General features: G+C 36.8%; 1 protein-coding gene and 1 non-coding gene across 2 annotated transcripts; one reads left to right on the top strand and one right to left on the bottom strand.

The window, feature by feature from the left end:
- Positions 1-4,153: 4,153 nt before the first annotated feature.
- trnastop-uca (transfer RNA opal suppressor (anticodon UCA)) lies at positions 4,154-4,236 on the bottom strand. Its single transcript has one exon. It is a non-coding gene; the product is annotated as a tRNA-Sec (tRNA).
- A 3,070-nt stretch (positions 4,237-7,306) lies between these two features.
- Positions 7,307-13,375, top strand: LOC115436728 (solute carrier family 22 member 13-like). Its single transcript, XM_030159646.1, has 9 exons — positions 7,307-7,681; positions 7,765-7,868; positions 8,426-8,580; positions 9,755-9,923; positions 10,037-10,157; positions 11,650-11,741; positions 11,835-12,049; positions 12,449-12,557; positions 13,163-13,375. Exons 1-9 carry the CDS (start codon positions 7,307-7,309, stop codon positions 13,371-13,373), a joined length of 1,551 nt encoding a protein of 516 aa, XP_030015506.1. The 3' UTR covers positions 13,374-13,375.
- Positions 13,376-23,064: the final 9,689 nt, after the last annotated feature.

The raw sequence follows: 23,064 nt of genomic DNA, 5'->3' as shown, positions 1-23,064 counted from the left end.
CCACTTGCTTCAAAATCAGTTTTTGCAGTGATAGTTTGAAGAAGAAAACCTAATGATGCCATAATACAGATGTGTGTTAACAATGAGCTTTATACTTTATTCAATGCAAAAATCTAAATCTTACCAAGTGTATTTTTCTCATTTCTAGTCAAAATATCTCATCACACTAAAAATAAGACATAATCACCTAAAGAGGAACTTTTCAGTGAGATATAAGAACTTATTTTTAGACAATAGATTTGAAAATCTTATTTCAAGAAATCTTACCAAGATAATTTTCACTTGTTCCGTTGGCAGATTTTTTTTGCTTGAATTAAGCAAAAAAATCTTGAATTCACCAAAAAACAAAAATAAAAATTCTGGCAAACACCTGCAGAAATATCCTTATCAATCACAAGGAGTAACACATTAGAATTTCAGGTATTTGTTTTTCACTACTACTACTACTAGTACTACGATTTTATATAGCGCCAAATCATAACAGAAGTTAACCGTAGGTCAGACAGGAGGAGGAGCAGAGAGGAGTTTAGTGTATCATGAGTCTACCACCACTCTAAGCCTATAGCACAGTGTTTTTCAACCTTGGGGTCGGGACCCCACGTGGGGTCGCCTGGAATTCAAATGGGGTCACCTGAAATTTCTAGTAATTGATAAAAATATAAATAAAAACTTACAAATAAAAATATATGGTGAGTTGAGAGAGACAATCACAATCCATAAAAGACATGACAAACTGTGAAGCTGAAACTGCAGCACTGTGGTTCTGTTTATCTGTCAAATGTTCATTGTGGTCAGTTTCAGATGGTGCAGCTCTTTCATAATTCATAGTTTGAGTTCTTGTTTGTTCAGTATTAATTGTCCTCCTTGTAAATCCAAGCTGGACTGACTGTACATATCCTGACCAAGGAAAATAAAATTCTCCCTTTGTGCAGTAATCTACACCTGGATTTACTGCCTCCGTCCACAGTAATATACATTATACAGACTAAATGTTGTCTAAAATTAATATTGATTTGCAACATAGTATAGCAAACTATTACATGATCAAAAGCAAATTAAATTTAGCAAAAAAGAAAAAGTCTCTGTTTTTAATGTCTGGGATCGCCAGAAATTTGTGATGTTAAAATAGGGTCAAGAGCCAAAAAAGGTTGGGAACCTGCTATAGCAGCATTACTAAGAGCAACCCTACCTACTATTACTACTACTACTAATAGTCCTACTACTACTGTTACTACTACTATTACTACTACTACTACTACCTCTATTTCTACTACTACTATTTTTACTACTGCACCATCTGACTGTGCCTCCTTCACCACATCTATAAAATTATTAATCTCCTCTTTACCTCCTGCCTGGTAGAGAACATCTTCATTTTCCTTCTACCAGAATATTTACTAACCCTCCTCTGCACATGTCTGAACCATGTCCATCTGTCCTCTCTCACTTTGTCCCCAACATGTCCATCCTCTGCTGTCCCTCTGATGGTCTTAGGACCAGGCCTAAAACTGGAACCAGTGGCTGGATTAGGTATCTGTACTTCATTCAAGTATTTATTTTTCCAGTGACTTTTTACTTCCAGTCCCTTCATTTTGACAGATACGTGTACAATCTACACCTTATATTTAGGGGCTGGTCAAAGGGTCTATTATATTGATAAAAGAGGATCTGATAACTATGTCACTTGTCTAAAACTTTATAAAAACAAACAGGAGGAGTAGTTTTACATTGAATGTTCAACACAAAACAAAGATCGCTTCTCTCACACGACACCACTACTGTTTTACAATCAACAACTGAAAAAAAGATTCAGAACTATTATTACTCAAGGTTCAGGGAAAAAAAAAAAAAAAAACATTTAACATTTACACTTAAATAAACTTCAGTGTGGGCATCTTACCCATTGCACTTTATCTCATTTTAATGACAACAAAACTAGAGCAGTGATAAATCAAAGGTCAAAACACATTGTGTTCCCATTTTACTACTGTTTGTTAAGGTCATGTAATCTGTCAAGTGTAAAACTGATGACATGATCTTATTCCGTTTCAAAAATGTGTGATCTCTTGGTTCTAAAACCATACCAGGTTAATCCACAGGCTTTTCTGAGGTCATTTTAATTTTGAGTTTTGACTTTGAATTAAAAGCTTAAAGTTATAAATTCATGAAAAAAACAAAAAAAAAAACAAGAATATTGTCTGAAAATAAAGATGTGACTTTAAGAGCAAAAGTCTCATGGTTTTATGTGGAAAAAGGCAATACTCTCTGTGATTGTAAGGTCAGAAATATGGAGCACCTTGGCAAGCAAAAAAAAAAAGTCTCCGTTTTGAATGTCTGGGGTTGCAAGAAATTTGTGATGTTAAAATTGGGTCAAGAGCCAAAAAAGGTTGGGAGCCACTGACTTCAGGTATTTTAAAGCTTCTGCACACTAATTTATAATGTAAAAAAGCGTATGCTCAAGTTGGTAGTCGATTTGGTGTGTTCTTCACACTTTTTTGACCGTGTCAGGGAGATGGGAGCTGACTCATTAGTCAGGTGACCTTTCCTGGTGACAATCAGCAGTCGGGTTGGTGTGTCTTCACCTTAAGAGGATTTAAATCAGATCTTCACAATGTAATTTTTGGGGTGTCACAAGGTTCCACTTTAGAGCCTTTTCTGTTTCTTTTACATATAAACGCTGTTCCTGTAGCTGTTAAATGTGAACTCATGTTTACCTCCCTAATCCCTTATTTTGTACTAAGTATGTGAACTAATTTTATACATATTTAAATGCTGCAATTAATACCTGAAAGAAAGCTGAAGAGACCATATGACTTTAATGTGACTTAACATCAATAATAATAATATTATTTATTTCCAATAAGTGTTATTATATTAATCAATTAGATATTATAGATATTATGGATGCAGAACAATTGGATACACCAGATTCTATTGGAAGCATAGGGTCACAACAATCTTCACAATTAAGACTTTAAATACAGTTGTTAATGTACTTTTTTAATGGCAAGATACTGTGTAAAATACCAGACTCAGAACGATGTCTGAATCAAATTTTACTCTAATGTGATTTGTTTCTTTTTGTGATTCATTTTTTCTTATCTGGCAATGGGGAAAATCAATTGTTATGAGTTTCAGTGAGCATTTCAACCACCTTACATACAACGGAATGATAGAAGAAAACACCATAGAGATGAAAGTATTGGGACACATTGAATTCTGGTGTGTCATTGCTAATGGGGCTGGGCTAGGAAAGGCTGATTTAATGTGTTACTGAGACTTAACTGAAGGCAGGAAGACCCACAATCAAGCAGTAAATGAATTAATGTGTCTATTAATGTGTTACTTTTGAACCTCTGACAGTGGAGGGACTATGATTAAAATGGTTATAATTCCCTTTCCCTTTTGTAGTCACAGAGTGGATCGGTGCATCCAAACGGTCAAGGGGAGTATGTTTGACTCTTCTCTTTACTTCTGTTGGACAATGTGCCCTTGCTGGTTTGGTATACTACATCAGAGACTGGAGACTGGTTCAGATCATCATAGCAGCTCCACTCGGAGTAGTTTTACTTTACATATGGTGTGTATTGTCCTTTGTTACAGCTGTCAATAATCTTATTTGTAACCTATAGTTTATGAAGTGACATTCAGTGTTATTTTTCTTCTTTCCATCAGGTTTATTCCAGAGTCGGCCAGGTGGTTGTTGAGCAGAGGGAGAACAGAAAAGGCAAAACAGCTGATAATGAAGGCAGCAGCCATCAACAAACACACAATCCCAGACTCTCTACTGGAAAATGTACTGACACTTGGACTGGATTACTTTCATTTATCTTTCATTCATCTTTATTTCCTAAAATAACATGATTCAGTTTCAAAATCTTGCTGATTTAAAACATGTGACACAGAAATATATGCCGTTTTAGTGCAACCCTCTATAGTTTTATGATTTGTCATGGAGTCCACATGTTTACGTCACTGGGGTTTCAGAAGAAGTTCATGTTCATGAGTAGGTGGTTAAACCTTCCAGTGGTCCTGTTTGAGAGTATTAGGTGTTTTTTTGGGTCTTGGTGTTGCCTGTGCATTTACACAGCCCCTTCAGCTTGAAATTTGAGTCTTTGGTCTGCATGTTGCATGAGTTGACATGTTCTTTCTATACCAGGAGTGGGGTTTGAACCCACGTGGACTTCCATCCATTGGAGCTGAAGTCCAGTGTCTTAACCACTCGGCCATCCTGGTCAGTCTGTTTGAATATCCTGGTGGATTTCTGAGGAAACACCTCTCACAATTTTCAAACCAGGCCAGTAAAGCCAGTTTCTCCCTGATGATCTGCAATGTCCTCTCAAATCCCAAGTGCATGGAATCATCTTGAGGAGCACACAGCCTCTCTATCAGTATCAACTGCTCCAACAGTCGTCTCTGGCAATCTTGACATGACGATAGAAGATTCTATTCCTAATCACTCACCTCCACCACACTTTTAAGAGAAGACTCCCTGGCTCTATAACTCCAGCTAGCTCACTGCTTGGATTTTGGTTCTGACTTTGGAGGTACCAGGTTGGTTGAATGTCAGGGTCGTCCCTCTGTCCTACCTGGACCTCCTGAGTGGTCATAGCAGCTTATGACTCTGTCCCTACATCTCCAAAAGGTCCCAATCATGTATATGTGTGTGTGGTTGATCCTTCCAATGTTTCCTTGAGGGAATAAGGGTTTTTCTGGGTCTTGGTGAGGCCAGTGCATTTACACAGCTCCTGCAATTTCAAAATTGCATCCTTGGTCTGCATGTTGTTTTGAGGGAAAACCAAACTAGCTGAAAGAATTCATCCACAGCCCTGCAGTGCTGACTTTAATGGTGTAAGCCTGGGTGTAGCATGACAAATGATCAGTGATAATTGGCATGTTTTCAACAGCACCTTTGTGCTTCACCATAGATAAAAAGTCCACACAAACAAGCTCCCTGCTGTGGAATCTAAGAACTTAATTGAATTCCTTTATTGTCATTGAACAGGAAAGCAATTGAGTTGACCTGTTCTTTCTATACCAGGAGCGGGGTTTGAACCTACGTGGACTTCTGTCCATTGGATCTTAAGTCCAACGCCATCCTGGTGGGTATTTAAAAATCTTGGTGGATTTCTGAGGTAACAGCTCTCACAATGTTCAAACCAGGCTAGTAAAGCCAGTTTCTCCCTAATAATCTAAAATGTTCTCTCAAATCCCAAGTGCATGGAGTCATGTGGAAGAGCAGTTTTGACCAATTAACACAGGGCGATTAGCATTTCATATACAGTATGTCTTCTGCTTCTTCATTTGCCTATCATGATGTTTTGTTAGTAATAAACACTTTACATAAAACTCAGTATCTGATTTTTATTAATATACAGTTATATGAAAATGAAAATTGTGTTTTCACTACCCTATAAGGAGTCATTTAGAGGGTGGGTTGTCTTCCACAAAGTCCACCTTGTTTCTACTATGGCTCAGAACTTCCTCTTCGGCTTTTTTCATGTTATAACCTGTGATATCCACTATTAATCTGTGTTCCCGTCATCAACAATTAAATTACAAAGGTTTGTAACTATTGTTATCCAAGGTGGAGGAAAGAGAAAATGTAGGTTATTTTGTGGAAACCCACTGGTAAGTTAAAATAAATATACAGGGTGTCCCAAAAGATGTATACACACTTTAAATAATTGTAAAGTAGGTGTTTATTAAAATTCATTTACTTTTCAAAATGTAATAGAATTTACAAACATCATTTTATTGTTTTGTCACCATCTGTTCTCAAACTGACGTCCGTTCTGGTCCAGACTCTGCTGACAACGCCAAGCAATGGAATCACACACATCACAAAACAATTCCCTTGGTATTCGCTTGCATTCACGTTCAGTGGCTGCTGTCAATTCAGCGACTGTTGCAGGTCTCATAGTGTAGACTTTGTCTTTTAGGTATCCCCATAAAGAAAAGTCTAGTGGTGTGAGGTCTGGTGAACTGGACAAACAGGTGGATTGGACGGAGGGGTTTCGTTGAATACCCTCCACGTTCAGCAGACCTCACACCACCAGACTTTTTTATGGCTGCTGTTTGGTGCTTTTTCCTAATCTGGACTGGTTTTATATGTGTTGTGTTGGTGCAGGAGCTGTTTCTGACATCTATTCAGTAGGCTGTCAAACTACCCCAAGTTTCAGGCATTTGTGTTCCTTTGCTCTTTGTACTTTTCTCTTCATGATGTTGACTCTTTAATGCCCATTGGAGACTGATCTCATTAAACAGCATTGTATGTCATGTAAGTTCTTATGGCATTTGGAGGGTTCAAATTCAAACTTTTTGAATTATAAGGGTCCCCAAATACACAAATAAATGTACCAAAGACTGATAAAAGTTGGTTTAACAAAATATGACGCCCTGAAAACATGACCACATTAACTAGAGCATCCAATTTAACATTATGAGGGCACTATGTTACTCAATAAATGTTGGCACATATGACTGTTTCCAATAATAGTAATATGAAAATTATGAAATATATAAACACTAATAATGACTGGATGACTAAATTAAACTGAAACTGTCAATCTACGGCAGACCCCAAGTCCACCAATAAATGTATTTTAGTGAGAAAGATGGACAGGACCTAGTGAACCAGTCATAGATAAGAGTGACATGATGCTTTTGTCAGAGAAATGTAAGATTACAGGGTGTGATCTGAAATTCAACCCTTATTTTTGAATCAAACAACCGACAACAGTTGTAAAAAGATTTGCGGACTTGGAACTGACTTTGACTCACAACAAAATGAAGTGAGGCATTGCGAAACACCTGCCCCCAAGACTTGCGATTGGTCCAGTACAAAATAGATTGGGCATAATTCACAGTGAATGGACCAGTTCCAGACTGTTTTCTTAGTACTGAATACACTGAGAAAACCAGATGGTTGGCCAGGCTAACAGATTACACCCTGTATTCTTAAATTTCTCTGACAAAAGACTCACTTCCATCTTATCTTTGATTAGTTTACTCGGTGACTGTTCGTCCCGCCTTCATGTTTCTTTTGGATTAAAGCTCCGCGATTCCAGATGGATTTCAGGCTTTCTAACTGGTTGCCCTAAATTTCAAGATAAAATTCTGGACTTTCACCCAACTTAACTAAAATGAGCTATTGAGGAATAATAAACTTTTAGTGCACTTCAGGTAATGACAGATCAAATGAATTGCATGTAATGTAATATACTCAGGTTAAACATTACAGAACAGTATTTAATGCACGTGCAGAGTGGTCAGTCCACAGAACGGACACACAGACTGTGTCATCATGGCTGATTTTGGAGAGATCCTCAGGAACATTGGAGAATTCGGATTATTCCAGAAGGTCACTCTGGTTGCACTTTGCTTTACAAATATCACTCAGGCTTTTGTTTTGGCAAGTTTTCTTTTCATAGAGACGAATCCAGATCGACACTGTAACACAGACTGGATCCTGGGTCTGGATCCAAACCTGACCACAGATGAGCAGCTGAACCTGACTCTGCCCAGGGAGGCAGATGGAACCTTCAGCAGGTGTCAGATGTTCGTCCCTGTAGACTGGGACATCGATGCCATCAGGGAGTTTGGACTCAACAAGACCATGAGCTGCCAGAATGGATGGGTCTACAAAAGCACACTGTACAAGGCCACCATAGTCACTGATGTAAGTGAGGATTGATAGTGTACCTTTTGTTTTTCTTTTCTTCTGATATACGTACCTTTCGTTCTTTTTCTTTCTTTCTACAGTTTAATCTAGTTTGTGACAAAGCTAATTTGGTGGAAATAATTCAAGCAGTTTACATGGTTGGAGTTCTTACTGGTTGTCTCATATTTGGACCTCTGGCTGAATCGTAAGAATCTTCCATTTATTAAGAAATTATCAATATTCAGTATTTTTTTTTTAACTGCATGACTATAGCTCGTATGCCCAAGACATAAAACAAATTCTCAGCAATGAGTAAGTCTGATATGACCATAGAAATGAAAATTACACGTGCAGTGGCTCCTTAACTGAAATACAGTCTCTGAGAATGTGTAAACATTATCATTTTATTTTCATTTCAAGTTTATATCTTGTAAACCAGGTGTCCTAAAAGTACATTTTCAGTTTGAGTTGACATTGCACTTGCAAAACTTGCACACTACATCATAGAACATTTGTAATATTATAAATCCTGCAGATGTACATGACCTAAATAAAGAATGTAGATCAGAAAAGAGAAACTTTTCCCTTTAGCGGTTGCGCATGAAAACCTGCTGACAGTGTCAAACTCTGGACATCATTCTACACTGTGAAATATTACATTGGAGAGGGACAATAGACTTATTTTACACTTTAAACTCACTCTAAGATCATAAAATATAAGTATCTGTATATACTGTATCATTGTATTTATCTCTGTTACAGGTTTGGGCGGAAACGGGCAACTCAAGTTCCAGTCATTATCATGTTTACATTTGTGTTGACAACAGGGTTTTGCCCTAATGTGTATTTATATTTCGTCTCCATGTTCTGTGTGGGAATTGGAAGTGGTGGCTATCGAGTCAACTGCATCGTACTGTGTATGTAAAATAATTTTATACATATTTAAAAGCTGCAATAAATTCCTGAAGAAAGGCTGACAAACACAGATGTACAATTTTCATATATATTTATAGAATTTACAAGTAGTCATTTCTATGAGTTAAAGCTTGAGGAGGCAGAAGTCTGGTATCATCCTGGTATCATCATTAGTTTGGGACCTGATGGTTCATGTTTTTCATTTCCAAGAAAATAGGTGCAAAACAACACAACAGACCCCCAACCAAACATAGAAAGAAAACATGGAACTTTATTATGGTAAATTAACCAAATTCTGTTGGAAATTTGTATGACATCTGTCTTGTCAATTAAGATTTTATAAATACATGTTCATGTATCTTTTAATGGAAAAATACAAGACTCAGAACACTGTCAGAATCAGACTTGATTTAATATAAAGATTTTCAAGAAGAGTAGATCTTTATATATTATATACAATGTTATAATATATTATGTTAAATACTAGATATACTATATAGCATATTTATAAGAGGAGAAAAACTTAGAGACATTAGTCGTATGCAATTCACACACATCAGAGACTTATGAACAGTGAATGTTATGATGTTATGACAAAAATAAATAAATTACACTGATTTGAATCTTCGTATCAGATCATAACAGACCTGCCCCATAGAAGAAAAATGGTTTCAATGAGTTCAACCTGTGGAAATGGGTTTGAATGGGATTAGTGTCTGATCCAACAGAGCAAATATTTGGTTAAACACTTGGTTCCCAGCTCTAGAAATCAGTGACATGTATTGAAAACATGCATCTTTCTCCTGCAGCTTAAACTTAATCTGAATATAAAGATGGATGACATCAAGTTATGTTATGAGCCACAGACACAGAATCTTAACAGTGATTGATCATTATAGCTGTCAATCACTCATATTTATATCCTCCCCCTCTCTCAAATATTTTTTGTGGTCTGAACACAGAGTCTAGAGGAGCTGCAGGAGTCTGGTTTCTTTTCTGACCACTTGTAATATATTCAAAAAATAAATAAATAAATAAACAAGATTATTATGGATATTTTGCTCAATGAAAAGAAATCTACTGCCCTCTGAACCTTTAATGAATGTGTGAGAGTGATGAAATATAAGACTCTGCAGTGTCATTATCTCAGTGGTTTGTTGGTGTCATTTCTTTCAGCCACTGAGTGGATCGGTGTATCCAAACGGTCATTGGGGGTTTGTATGACTCGGCTCTTTGCCTCCATTGGACAATGTGCCCTCGCTGGTGTGATCTACTTGATCAGAGACTGGAGACTGGCTCAGATTGTCACAGCAGTTCCACTTGCAGTGATTTTAATTTACATTTGGTGTGCATTGCACTCTATTATAGCTAAAAAAAAAAATCTTATTTTTAAACTATAGATTATAGTCATCAAGTGTGATTTTTTTGGTAATTGTTTATTTTTCTTCTTTCCATCAGGTTTATTCCAGAGTCAGCCAGGTGGCTGTTGAACAGAGGTAGAACAGAAGAGGCAAAACAGCTGATAATGAAGGCAGCAGCCATCAACAAACGCACAGTCCCAGACTCTCTGCTCGACAATGTACTGAAGCTTTGATAAGATTATTTACAACGTGACTTCCAAACCTCCTCAGGGACTGTAGACACAACCATGGTGGCTCCCTTAAAATCACAAAAAAAACCCAAAACAGTTTTACATTTACATAGCAGTATTTTCCACAATTTGATTTAAATGTAGATTAAGTTTATACCAGCATAATTGACCAAGTCTCCTCTGAGTTACTTTGAAGAGATTTTGTTTACTTAATGTACCTCCTGTAACTTAGATGGTTTTGTTTGAGGGTTACCATAAGAACAAATTCAGCTACTGTCAGACATAAGCTCCTGGTGGATATGGTTTTAATAACAAAAAAATAGAATGAATTCTGTGTGGTGATGTAGATTAGCACGTACAACCTTGAAGGGCTTCACAGCCTATGGTTGTGCTTTTCCTGTCTTTCCCTTTCTCTATTTATTACATAGGAGTATTTCATTCTATATCATGTCTCTGCTACGATGGTAAGGAATCTTCAACTTGACCTTCAATAAATCAGTGGGAGAAGTCAGTGTTCAAGGCAACCAAGATTTATTGTCAACAAAAAAGTCTGAGAGTGATTCACAGTGACATGGAGAACACAAGAACAACTCTGAGCCAAATGGCTCAGACCTATGCCTTGTATACATAGAGAAAATACTGATTTCATTCATTTCATTTTGTATTATCTTGTGGAACCCCCCCCCCCGACCCAATAAGAGGGAGGGGCTGGCCTCGCTTCAGTGGTCTTCTATCCCTCAGAGCAGCTCATGAACAGGTCAAACTATACTCTAATGGCCTAATTATCTCATATTGCCATATTATATCATAACACACATCCATGGTAAATATATACAGTGAACATTTTAAACCATCCTCAACCCTTTTTGTTTAATAATATTGTTTTTTGGTCATATTCCTTAGGACATTCTCCATGCATTACCTCATTGCTTTTTTGTGATTCATATCAGCTTTCTAGGATTGATACCACAGTGGCTGTGTCTGCAGACCTGGCAAAAACTTTTGATTTTGGGGACAAAGAGATGGGACTCTCAGAGAATTCTCTAGTATAGTTTAACAGCCCTAGTCATGTGCAGTTTCTGAGATAAGAAGGCTTTTTTATCTGATCCCGTTTTGGGGTGTTCCTCATGTGTCATCACCAGGTCCTCTCTTATTTAATATTAATGTCAACATTGCTCTCACGGCAGATGGCTTGCACATCCATCTGCACACCAGTGACACCATCTTCTACACTTGAAGCCTCTCCTTGACCAAATATGCATCAAACAGGAGGCTTATTGTTAAATATCAAGATTAGTAGCTTGTAATGAAAAAAATACACATCCAAATTATACCAAACTATACCATCCAGACTCTCAAACTATACTTCCATTTCCACCTGGTGCTTCTTGCTGAAAAACTGTGATGCAAAACAGTTTGACACAGATACCTGATAGACAACACATTTCCAAAGGCTGATAAAATAATCTATCTGTTACAGATTGCAGTGAAAGAAACTGTGAACAATGGAAGCATTAAAATCATTTTCAGATCACATCTGAAAAGATATTTCTTCATTTTATCACTGTCTTGGTAATTTTTATTAATTAATTTATTTATTAGATACTTTGAATGTTTGATAAAGTTTGGACATGTTCTGACTGTTTTATTTCTGTTTTCCAACAGGTTTTCAGTGAATGTCCTCTTCTTCTGCTTGTACTTCAATATGGCAAACTTGGGCTTGAATGTTTTCCTGACACAGTTCATATTTGGTGCTGTTGAAATACCTGCTCATATACTTTGCATTTGGCTGTCGGAGGTGTTTGGAAGAAAACCACTGTTCATACTAACACTCCTTACTGCAGGGCTCTCTAGTATACTGATCTTAGCTGTTCCTCAAGGTAAATGTCAAAATGTATGTTTTCAGTTTCGTTTAAGAATTACTTTCCTTTGAAAGTCTGTATTAAATATAGCTTTGATATCTTTCCAAAACAAATTCTTACCCAAAATTAACCAAAAAAAGCATCGTGTGCATACATATAAATATAATTTTGATTGAAACAGTGCTAATGTTATGTTGATGTAAATCTGTGACTTTTCTGATTCACTAAATTCATCAGTTTAATCAGTTTAATAATAACATTTTTAAATATAATAAACTCTGATAACTAAATACATTACAGAAGTTATTATTATGAAATATTGAAATACTTATGAATCTGACTGCATATTCATGATCTGCAAAACCTTTTAGTTTATTCTGGTGATATTTGTTTCTGATCTTTTTTTTTTTTTCCCAGGGTGTGGCATCGCTGTTACATCTCTAGCTGCTGTTTCACGCTTTTTCCTTATCTGGGCTGGTTCTGTATGTGTTGTGTTGGTGCAGGAGCTGTTTCCGACAACTGTTCGGTAGGTTGTCAAACTACACCATGTTTCAGGCCTTTGTGTTTTCTTACTCTTCTGACTTTCCTGTCTTTATGATGTTGACTCTTTAGAGTGGAACTCTGTAAGATTTTACCATTTTGGTTCTTCTTCACTGTTTTTGTAGCATCTGTCTCTGTGGAGCTCTCCCCACACTTTTGAAGTACATATTCAGTGTCGTAAAACCCATGTTTAACCCTCCCCCTCCAACCATGTGCAGATTAGGAAAAAGCACGAAACTGCAGCTAAAGATGTAACAGCCATGCCTGGCTGAGAGTGTGTTTGTGTCATAGTGCCGTAAACCGTGGCATTTCTTGCGAAAGTCAAGATCTAGGCCACCAGGACCATGACAGAGAAGTTACAAGTGGCATATTTGGCCTTGGACTTCCATTCTCCCCCTAACATGCAATTTAACAATCACAATTACTTTGAATCTGTTTAATTAAGGAAAAAAAAAGAGCTAAACCAGTCCAGTTGAACCAAGAAGAACTATGAAAAATTAAAATAAAAATGTTACACCGTTCCACTTTAACAACTATTGAAATTATGAGACAAATGTGACTCATTTAATCCCTGTTCTCTTCTCTACTCAGACAAACAGCCACAGCGTTAAGCCTCATATCAGCCAGAACAGGGGGAATAGTGGCTCCACTGCTCAACATCACAGCCATGTACCACTGGATCATACCCATACTGGTCTCCAGCAGCCTCACCTTTATCAGTGGTGGTCTTGGTTTTATGCTTCCTGAGACCAGGAGGAGAGAGCTTCCTGATTCCATTGATGAGGCCGAGGGCAACAGGTAAATATGACAGATATGTTGTACACATAAGTCAGGTTAAAGTGGCATCATCCATTGGTTCTACAGTTTAGAAGCCTCAAGATGCTTGATATGACTGTACTGGTTATTAGAAAAAAAGTTCCTTTATTTGGATTAAGAGGGTGGAGTTGGAGAGGAGCAGGTCATGAAACCTTAATGAAAACACGACCACATTAACTAAGAACATCCTATTTAATGTTACGAAGGCACTATGTTATTCAATAAATATTGGCGCATAGTTCTGTAATGAAATATATAAACACTCTGATAATGGCTGGATGACTAAATTAAACAGAAACTGTATACAAGACAATCAAAATCACAGTGTACTGCAGGTAAAAACTGACACCAAATGCATCAATAAATGTATTTTAGTGAAATAAATGAATTTCACCCATTCTGAATCCTAACTGATATGTTTGAGGGAAGTTACAGTGAAGGACCATACAGGCTCAGCTGTTGTCGACTGGGTCTGGAAAATGAGTTTTGTGTCACCATGATGTCATAGACATAATCTAAACAACTGAAATATGCAGAAAATTCACCCTGTTTGAGTCATGGAGAATATAACTTTAAAGGCCAAAGCTGTTTTTCATACCTGGCTGTAAACATGTCTTTGTAATATAACATGTCTATGAGGAGTGATGTTCTTTTGAAGCCTGCCCCCAGTGGACATTCAGTGTATTGCAGATTTTAAAACTTCACTGGCTTCACTTTTTAGCCCCAGAGGTTTATGTTTGGTTGTACATGATGCATATGTATCTGTAATTTTTCCTCATCATCTGTCTGTCATGTGTCCTTTGTCTTACAGAAAGGTGATGCAAACAAACGGAAGTTGTCCATGTTCAGTTTCAACAAAGCTATAAATGTGTTTAAAATGTGTTTTCTGATCAGTGGGTTATGCAGAAACATGTAAAGGATGGAGTCGTGACAAACTGGCATTAATTCATGAATGAAATTGACATGAAATTAAATTGTGGGGGGTTGATGGTGTCCTCCCCTCCTCGAGCTCTGTGTGCTGGGCTCCACACCCCCCCGCCATAGCCATATTAATTTAAATTGATTCATATAACCTCAAAACAGATCGTAACTGATACAAATATATTATTACAAATATTAAATTATTTAACTCGATGTTGTATTGTGACTGCGTCCGCCGCTACCACCGCCACAATAATACGAGCAAATTAGGTTACTGGTATTGTTATTAAATATATTTGTATTATTACAACAATTATTATTTTCCCCCTCACTCCCCCCTCTCTCTTTCTCACTTTCATTCACACCCTCCTCTTCCCCTTTTCCCTATCACCCCTAACCAAGCTATACGGTTTAGTTGCTATTTGCATTTATGATCGTTTTCATTGTAATATGACGTTGTTGTTGTTGTTGTTTGTCAATACTCTGTCATTGTTGTTGTTTTAGGTTTGTTTGTTTATTTGTTTGAGTTTCCCTTTGTTTATGTGTTGTTGTTTTTCTGTCCACATTGTCTTGTTAACGATCACTAATAAAATAAAAATTGTCATGAATCAATCTAATTAGCTCTATGTACAGTAACCTGAAAATATGAAATGTTTTTGTTATCATGTAATGACTCATCCAGAAAGTGATTTGTCTTCCACTATGTTCCTTCAGTGGCTCTGAACAGACCTCCTTGTGTTCTTTTTTCTATATTATTGTATGTCATCAATGTCGGGGCCAAGATTTTATGGTGAGAATGAAAGAAGCACAATAACCCTGTAGAGTTTTAAATTTTATTACAAACTGATGTTTCAAATTGAAGTGAACAACCAACAATAAGCAGCAATGATCAACACACAGATTCAGAGATAAAGTCTCGCTGTTTGGCCAAACAGGGTGCAGTCTGCTAAGACTGGACACAGACACAGAAGTCAGAGAGCCTTTATACTGTGCAGGACACATATGCATGTTTACCTAAGTTCCATCACATGTCCCTACAGTATCTGGTTTTGATTAGATTTTATTGATTTGCTCAGTATCTTCAGCATAGCAAGTACAGAGTCTGTTGGGTCTCTGTAAACTTGATTTGATTCTGATTTGACTTGATAAAGCACTTTGTGACTGTCTGTGAAAAGTGCTCTATAAATAAAATTTACTTACTTACTTATTTACTTAAAATCATCAGAATGACAAGTACAAAGTTTAGACAAAATGCTTAGACAGAATGAATCAGCAAAAAATCATTTTTCCTCCACAATCAACACTAATGTGAATTGCTGTCACCTACTATATTTGAGTGTAGACCAGAGTTAATATCATCTTACACAAAACAAACACAGACCCTATAAAGGTTAGGTTTTAAACAGCATGAACCTTTATTCTCAATTTGTATTGTGTGTAAAGTGTTGTAATTCTGTTTGACAATATATTCCTCAACAGTGGTTTATGTGCTTGTGTGTTTTTTAGGATTTACACCAAAAGTAATTGATACCAGATTTTAAAATCTGGAACAGGAAAAAGCTGATCGTAGGTTAATCAGCTGCTATGATCCCCTAAAATGACTCTGTAACGTGGATGAAATTAACCAGGAGGAATTTTAACAATAAGGAAATTTGACTCAGTTTCCCTAAATAAAAAGGGAAGCTGAGTTGAATATTCTACACAGGAATCAGGTTCAGTTTAGTTTACACAAAGGCTTCAATAATTCCACATATTTCTCATGTATGATCTGTCACATTACACACAACATGGTTTTAAACAGTCTGATGTTTATTCTCAGTGGAGCTCAGAGTGCATCAAAGAAGTTAATGTTACAATTATTTTTTATCAAACTTAGTTATGTTTCTCATTAAAAGTCCAGACAAATAAATGCATTATGCAGAGCAGTGAGGTCAAAAGTATATAATGAACAGTTCATTCTCCAAAAGCAACAACAAAATACAATATAAATGTTATTGGAAATGTCTTAAAGGAAATTTCCCGAGTTACTAGTTGGAAATTAACAAACAACAAAATGTAAAATGTCAAATTTAATCGTCATATACTGTATATTGACAAATACATGTAAAACATAGGATTTTGAAGAATTTACACAATTACATACATTTAAACCTAATTATTTCTTTTGAGTCTTCATCTACCTTTTATTTGCACAATCAATACAAAATATATACGGATATTAGCCAAAAGTTACATCACAATTAATGTTTTTCTTTATGTGCAGGATTCATATACAGTCACGGAAAAAAATTATTAGACCACCCTTTGTTTTCTTCAATTTCTTGCTCATTTTAATACCTGGTACAACTAAAGGTACATTTGTTTGGACAAATATAATGATAACAACAAAAATAGCTCATAAGAGTTTAATTTCAGAGCTGATATCTATCCATTTTCTATGGTTTTCTTGATAATTACCAAAATCACTTCAGTTCTTACATCAATATCTATGGCATTGGACTGACAAAAACAGTGCTTTTAGACATTCCATGTTTTCTTCTCTGTCTGTTTTAGTCACATGATATGCACAGGAGTTAGGACTGGATTGCATAACCATTGTTTCTGATGACTTTTGATGGTCTAATAAATTTTTCAGCGACTGTAGGTGCTTAAAATCCTTGAAAATGCTTGAATTTCAATATTGTGTTTTCAAGGTCTGAAAAGTGCTTGAATTTTAGTTGAAGTGTCGGCAATTATAACTCTGTAATGTGATTTATTTATTTATTTATTTATTTATTTATTATTATTTATTTTTAATATTAACTTTACCACGTTAGATGCCAAGTCAAAGCTACTTACAGAAAGGTGATACATTTTGAAAAATAAAACTTTATGACAAAAATGAAAATTAGTGGTACCTTTTACTTTTTTAAAGGTCCATTTTTATCTTTATCTTTGGCTTGGTTTGAGTATGTCTGAAGAACACCAAGTGGACTCTCTTTTTTGTTTTCTTTTTTTTTGCATACAACTTTGGGTTCTCCTTTAATTTCTAAACTTTTTCCTATTTTGAAACACATTTTTAGATGTTTATAGCACAATACAATGTATAAAATTGTGATAGAAAGTGAAAAAAAAAATCATGAATGTATGTATTCCTGTAGATATGTATTTTACCCCAGCGATAAGGTGCTGTGCTGGAAAAATTTGAAAATGACCCTTAAAAGAGCTTGAAAAGTGCTTGAATTTCACCTTGAAAAAATGTGTACGAACCCTGTATGTGGGATATGAATTAAATTAGGGTGTGAAAATACAGATTATTTTTTTTCTAAGTTCTGACTTGTTTATTCATGGAATGTTTTACTATTTGTTGTATCATCCCAGTAAATCATCCATCCAGTTGTTGTTTGTGTTACTTTTTTGTGCATGTTGGTCAGTGTTTGGTCCAGATTGTGGTTCTGATGCAAAAATATCATCTGCAAAAAGATCTGCCTGTACTGAAGGAGCAGCAGTAGAAGAAGTTGAGGAAAGAAAATCATCCAGTGAAGTGGAATTGGTTGAACTTTGCAGGTCTTTAAACACATCTCCTCCAAAGATGTCGTCAGAAAAGCCGAGGGGCTGGGTTCTGGTTGCTGATTGGTCGGTTGCATTGACAGGAAGTGGTTGGCTGAATATATCAAAGTCCTGAGTGTTTGCATTGAATAGATCTGAATGTTGATTTACAGGTTCTGAATCAGGGGCAATCAGCTGATCCATGACACTATTACTACCTTCATCTGATGCAAGGAGATCAAAACTAGAAGTTGAAGAATCAGTGTCATTAGTAGTGAACAGTGATCCTGAATCACCAGACACACCCTCCAAAACCTCCTGAGACTCTTCTGGAACTAAAAGACTGGATGAATCTTGCTGAGGTTCAGGGCTGAGATCAAAAAGCATTTCCTCTTCCAGGGTTCTTCCTCCAATTTCTGGTTTTGGAAGACCTTCATCTTTATCTTTTTGAGCCTCAAATGGGATAAAACTTGCACTGTCTCCAAAAATATCAACACCAAATGGACCAGTCAGGACCTCATCATGCAATTTGACAGGTTTTAAGTGATCATTTGGCTCTTCTGGAAAAATCGATGGAGGATTTTTAGACTCAGGTGGTCCAGGATCAGTGAAAGCTAGACTCATTTGTACATTTAATTGAGTGGGTTCCTCTGTAGATGTACTCATATCGTCAGTTTCGTTACCATTCATTGTTTTGGGGTCAGCGGTTTCTTTAGATATACTGTGGTCCACATTAATCTCCTCAGGGTTTTTCTCGTCTTTCTCATGTCCTTCATGCTCCTCAGCTGATCTCATAGTGTCCTCAATCTTCTCTGTTGACAACTGAAAGAGTCCTCCACTCAGTTTCTCATCTGGTTTCTTGGCATCTTCTGGTTCAACAGGGACAGAACTAGCACTTAACGGATCTGCCAGGACTTTATTGTGAAGATCGTTAGCTTCAGCTGGTCCAGGATCAGTGAAAGGCAGGTCTGAAGCTACACTACTTTGTGAAATGGATTCTTGAGCCTCAGTTTTTGCAGCTGATTTACTTTTGTTACTCTCTACTGTTTTAGTCTGAACATCTTCTAGATCCATTGCAGACCTTTGAGTCGTGTCTTCCTCCTTTTTCACCTCTTTGTTTTTCTCCTCTCTGTCATTTCTCCCGTCCTGCTCAGCTGATCTCACAGCATCATCATTCTTTTCTGATGATGACTGAAACAACCTCCCTAAGAGTCCACCAGCAGGTTTCACATCTGGTTTCTTCGCTTCAGCTTTGTTCATCTTTTCATTCCCACCTGATGTGAAAAGCTTTGACAGCGGACTCTTCCCCTTGGACCAGGATCCAAGTTTAGTCCTCGTCTTTTCTGACCCTTTCAGAGAATTTGTTCTGACAACAGATTTCTTCTCATTTGCACCGTTTTCTACCTCATTTGTTGGTGATGATTCCGTTTCTTTGGCTCCTACATTGGTTACTTGCTCTGTAGAGGTGTGTAGAGTATCTGAGGTTTCTAAATCACATGTGTCTTTGGAGTTCCTTAGACTGAGATCAAGGTTTCCAACTGGCTCCTGTTGTGTCTCAAGTTGCTGAGTTGAATTGAATGTTTCAGTTAGTGCATCATCCTCCACTACTCTATTCAGATTAATAAAACCTTCATTCTCTACGATCTGTGGGATTTCTACACTTCTCTCAACTTCAACATTTTGCTCTTCATGGCTTTTACATTCACGCGGCTCAGAATTCTGTTCATTTTCCTGATTTCTAAGCTTGGATGCCACGTCATCAGTGCTATTTTTCCCACTTACATCATCGACATCATTGGGTTCTTTGTCCTGCTCAGTGTGGAACAAAAGCTGGTGACTGTACTCGTCTTCTTTTACCAAGAAGGAGGGTTGATCATCCTGAGCAACATCAACATCTGGGGCAAACCGCACAGATTTCTTTACTTTGTTTGGATGAGAGGATGTCTGATGCATCTTCAGTGCTGGGTTATGGTCTGTTTTTGCAGGAGCTGCCATATTTGTGTGATTAAATGTGTGGTTTTTGACTATAATAGAAACATTTTGGCTTCTTTGAGAGATGTTGTCCTGAAACCGCTGTACTCTAGGTGGGTTAAGGGTAGGTTTTGGTTCATTCAATGTCAACTTGCCACCTGAATTAAATGTCATTTTCTGAGACTGCTCTTTGAATGCAGAAGTGAACTTTGATAACCGCTGCTCTTTTTTTTTCTTTTATTAAACCTTGGTTTGGTTTTAATTGGTTGGTGTCATTTTTCTGACTCCTTGAAATGTGTACATTCTGTGCAGCTGATTTTCCAAAGTCAGAGATCCTATTTTTCTGACCTGGTACATTTATTTGTGATTGTTTAACCGCTGAACTCTTCTTCTCTGGTGGCCAGCTCATTTTCAATTTACCTTTAACATCAGCCCCGCTGTTACGTCTTGGCTCTTTTGGTGTTGATTTCACCAAAACTGTAACTGGTGACTCAGTGTTCAGCCAGCTTTTTATTGTTTTTGGTGTCAACCTGGCATCCGGTTCATCTGTCCCATTAGTTTTCGGAAGCCAGCGGTCTTTATGCTGCTGATGCCCAAATCCCTCATCATAATTCCCTTTTCTTTTAAAAAGCTGTTGATAGTGAGAAGTGCAGTAGAATTCTCCATAAAGAGATGCATAGTTGTGAATGCTGCAATGACAAATAACACCAAACATCTTATTATGTCATATCTTGTTAAATCAGCCATCTCAAATTAATCATTCTCATTAAATCTAAGCCATTTATGATCAGAGATTCATCATATGATCATATTTTCATCTCCTAAACTGAAGATATCTCACCTGAGCTTCTTCGTACAGTGTTTGCAGCAGAAACAGTTCTTGTGCAGGATCAGTTTATTGGCCACCATTTTTTCCATCGGATAAACCGGTGTCAAACATGCCGAGCACATTTCCTTGACTGATGACTGGAACTATGATGAGGATAATATATATAGTTTTTGTCAGTTCACTTTTGTCTTTGCTTGTCTCTGAGTTAAAAGAACACAGTAAAGTAAGACATAAATACCAGAGCAGACTCTCAGTAGTTAGAAGCTATACTCTGTTTCATTGAAATCAAACAACATTCCGGGTTTGTGGAATATTTGCTCAGTTACAGGAAATTTATTTCTTGCTTTCAATGGAGACACCAAAGCTACTGCCAAAGCACTAGAAAATCTAGTTTAGTTCATGAGTAAATTATTATGTATAATAATTTATAGAAATATGTAGAGGCTTGGTAATAGTTATGTGTATGCAAAAGGTGCTTAAAAGATATGTGTGTAAAAAAAAAAAAAAAACAGGCTCCCCTACAATTTTTATTTTATTCTTTAATTTATTTTTCTTCAATTCATCTGTAATACATCTGGTTCCAATGGGCTCTATGAACAGCCCCACTACTTCCTGAACTTCAGGTGGGGTCTTTATTTCCTGTCTTTCATTATTGGACACACTGATTCATCCAGGTGTGCCTTATTAATCAGTAGTCACGCCAAGAAGTAGCAGGCACACCTGGTTTAATCAGTGTGTCCAATAATGAAAGACAGGAAATAAAGAAACCACCTGAAGTTCAGGAAGTAGTGGCGCCGTGCACAGAGTCCATACAACTCATTGGAGTTGGGTGCAATTCCTTATACCGACCAATAGATGGCGCATGTCGCACAGTGGTAGAGAGTAGGTTATGCACCAAAGGAAGGACAACACAAATCCTTTCTGTGAAGTAACGGCATGGAACGTGTGCTCTGTCTATTCTATCACAGGTTGGTAAACACGAATAGGTCAAGATTTCAATATAAACTGTAAGAGTCCTAAAATGTCTGAGATTATATTGTAGGAACAGAGAGACCAAAATAGGTTTTGTAAGGGTATTTGTGTTAAATTTGAGCTCGTGTTGTATAAGCTAACCTGCTAATGCTAACGGTCAAGAGTATGGGGAGTGCAGCGGGGGTGGAGTTCATCCAGATGTGAGGAACTATTTGATTACTTTATCTAAAGATATTTATGAAACGTTTTTCAAGCAGTATGACATTTACTGGTTTTATTTGTCACCAAGTGTGCATATTTTGGGTTTATTACCATATACCAGAAATGCTTATATTGTAAAATTGTATCAAATACAGGGTAGCCATTGTTAAGAACAATGCTACCTACTGGATATTTATGATAATGCATAAAATGACTAGTTTAAATATTAATTCATAGTTTGTTAAAACTATAAATATTTGAACAAGTTAAAAACTATACACACTTAAAAGAGATTTAAAAACAGTAATTTGATGAAGGTCATTTGTTAAAAAGGTAAATGTACAGAGCACAGGTGTCAAACATGCAGCCCGGGGGCCAAAACCGGCCCGTCAACAGTTCCAATCTGGCCCGTGGGATGAATTTGCAAAGTGCAAGTTAGGGCATCAAACTCAAAATAATATCATAATAATCTATGAATAATGACAGCACCATTTTTTTCTCTTTGATTTAGTGCAAAAAACATTAAATTATGAAAATGTTTACATTAACAAACTGTCCTTTAACAATAAAATGTGAATTACTTGATCAAATATGCGCAACCTGAAATGTGTGAAGTAAATTAAGTGCAATTTTAACAACTTTCTGCCTGTTACTGAATGTTTTGTGCTTTTGTAGATCGGATCTGTTATGCATATGTATACATGGTAAGTCGAGGCAGAACACTGATAAAATTGTAATCACATTTCTTAACAAATTTCATTTTTTTCAGGTTATTCACATCCTTTATGTTTGAATAGTTTGTAAATGTAAATATTGGCATAATTGAATGTTATTTTTGTGCTAAAACAAATTGGAGTTGTCATTATTTATTGGCTATCATGCTTTTATTTTACTGGTCTGGCCCACTTCAGATTAAATTGGGCTGAATGTGGCCCCCGGAAGAAAATGAGTTTGACACCCCTGGTATAGAGGGTATGCACATAACGTTACCGCTAGCGGAAGTCACCGCGGTTACGTCCACTGAGTGGCAGAAAGAGGGAGACAAGTAGCAGCTTTGGCTTGAATACTGCGAAAACTTTAGAACAATCTAAAAAATGGGGAAGAGCTGTTGTGCCATTGATTGCACAAATAGGTTTAAAAAGCACTCGGAGCTATCGTTTTACCGGCTACCTAAAGCCAAAGACAGAAGAAGCAGATGGATCGCTGCAATTCGTAGAAAATAACAGGAATCCAGGCAACGAAACCTGGATTTGTG

This window comes from Sphaeramia orbicularis, chromosome 17, assembly GCF_902148855.1.
Source record: "Sphaeramia orbicularis chromosome 17, fSphaOr1.1, whole genome shotgun sequence".
Taxonomy (NCBI): domain Eukaryota; kingdom Metazoa; phylum Chordata; class Actinopteri; order Kurtiformes; family Apogonidae; genus Sphaeramia; species Sphaeramia orbicularis.
Note: the sequence above shows the minus strand (reverse complement) of the source record. Positions and strands in the feature narration are given on the sequence as shown.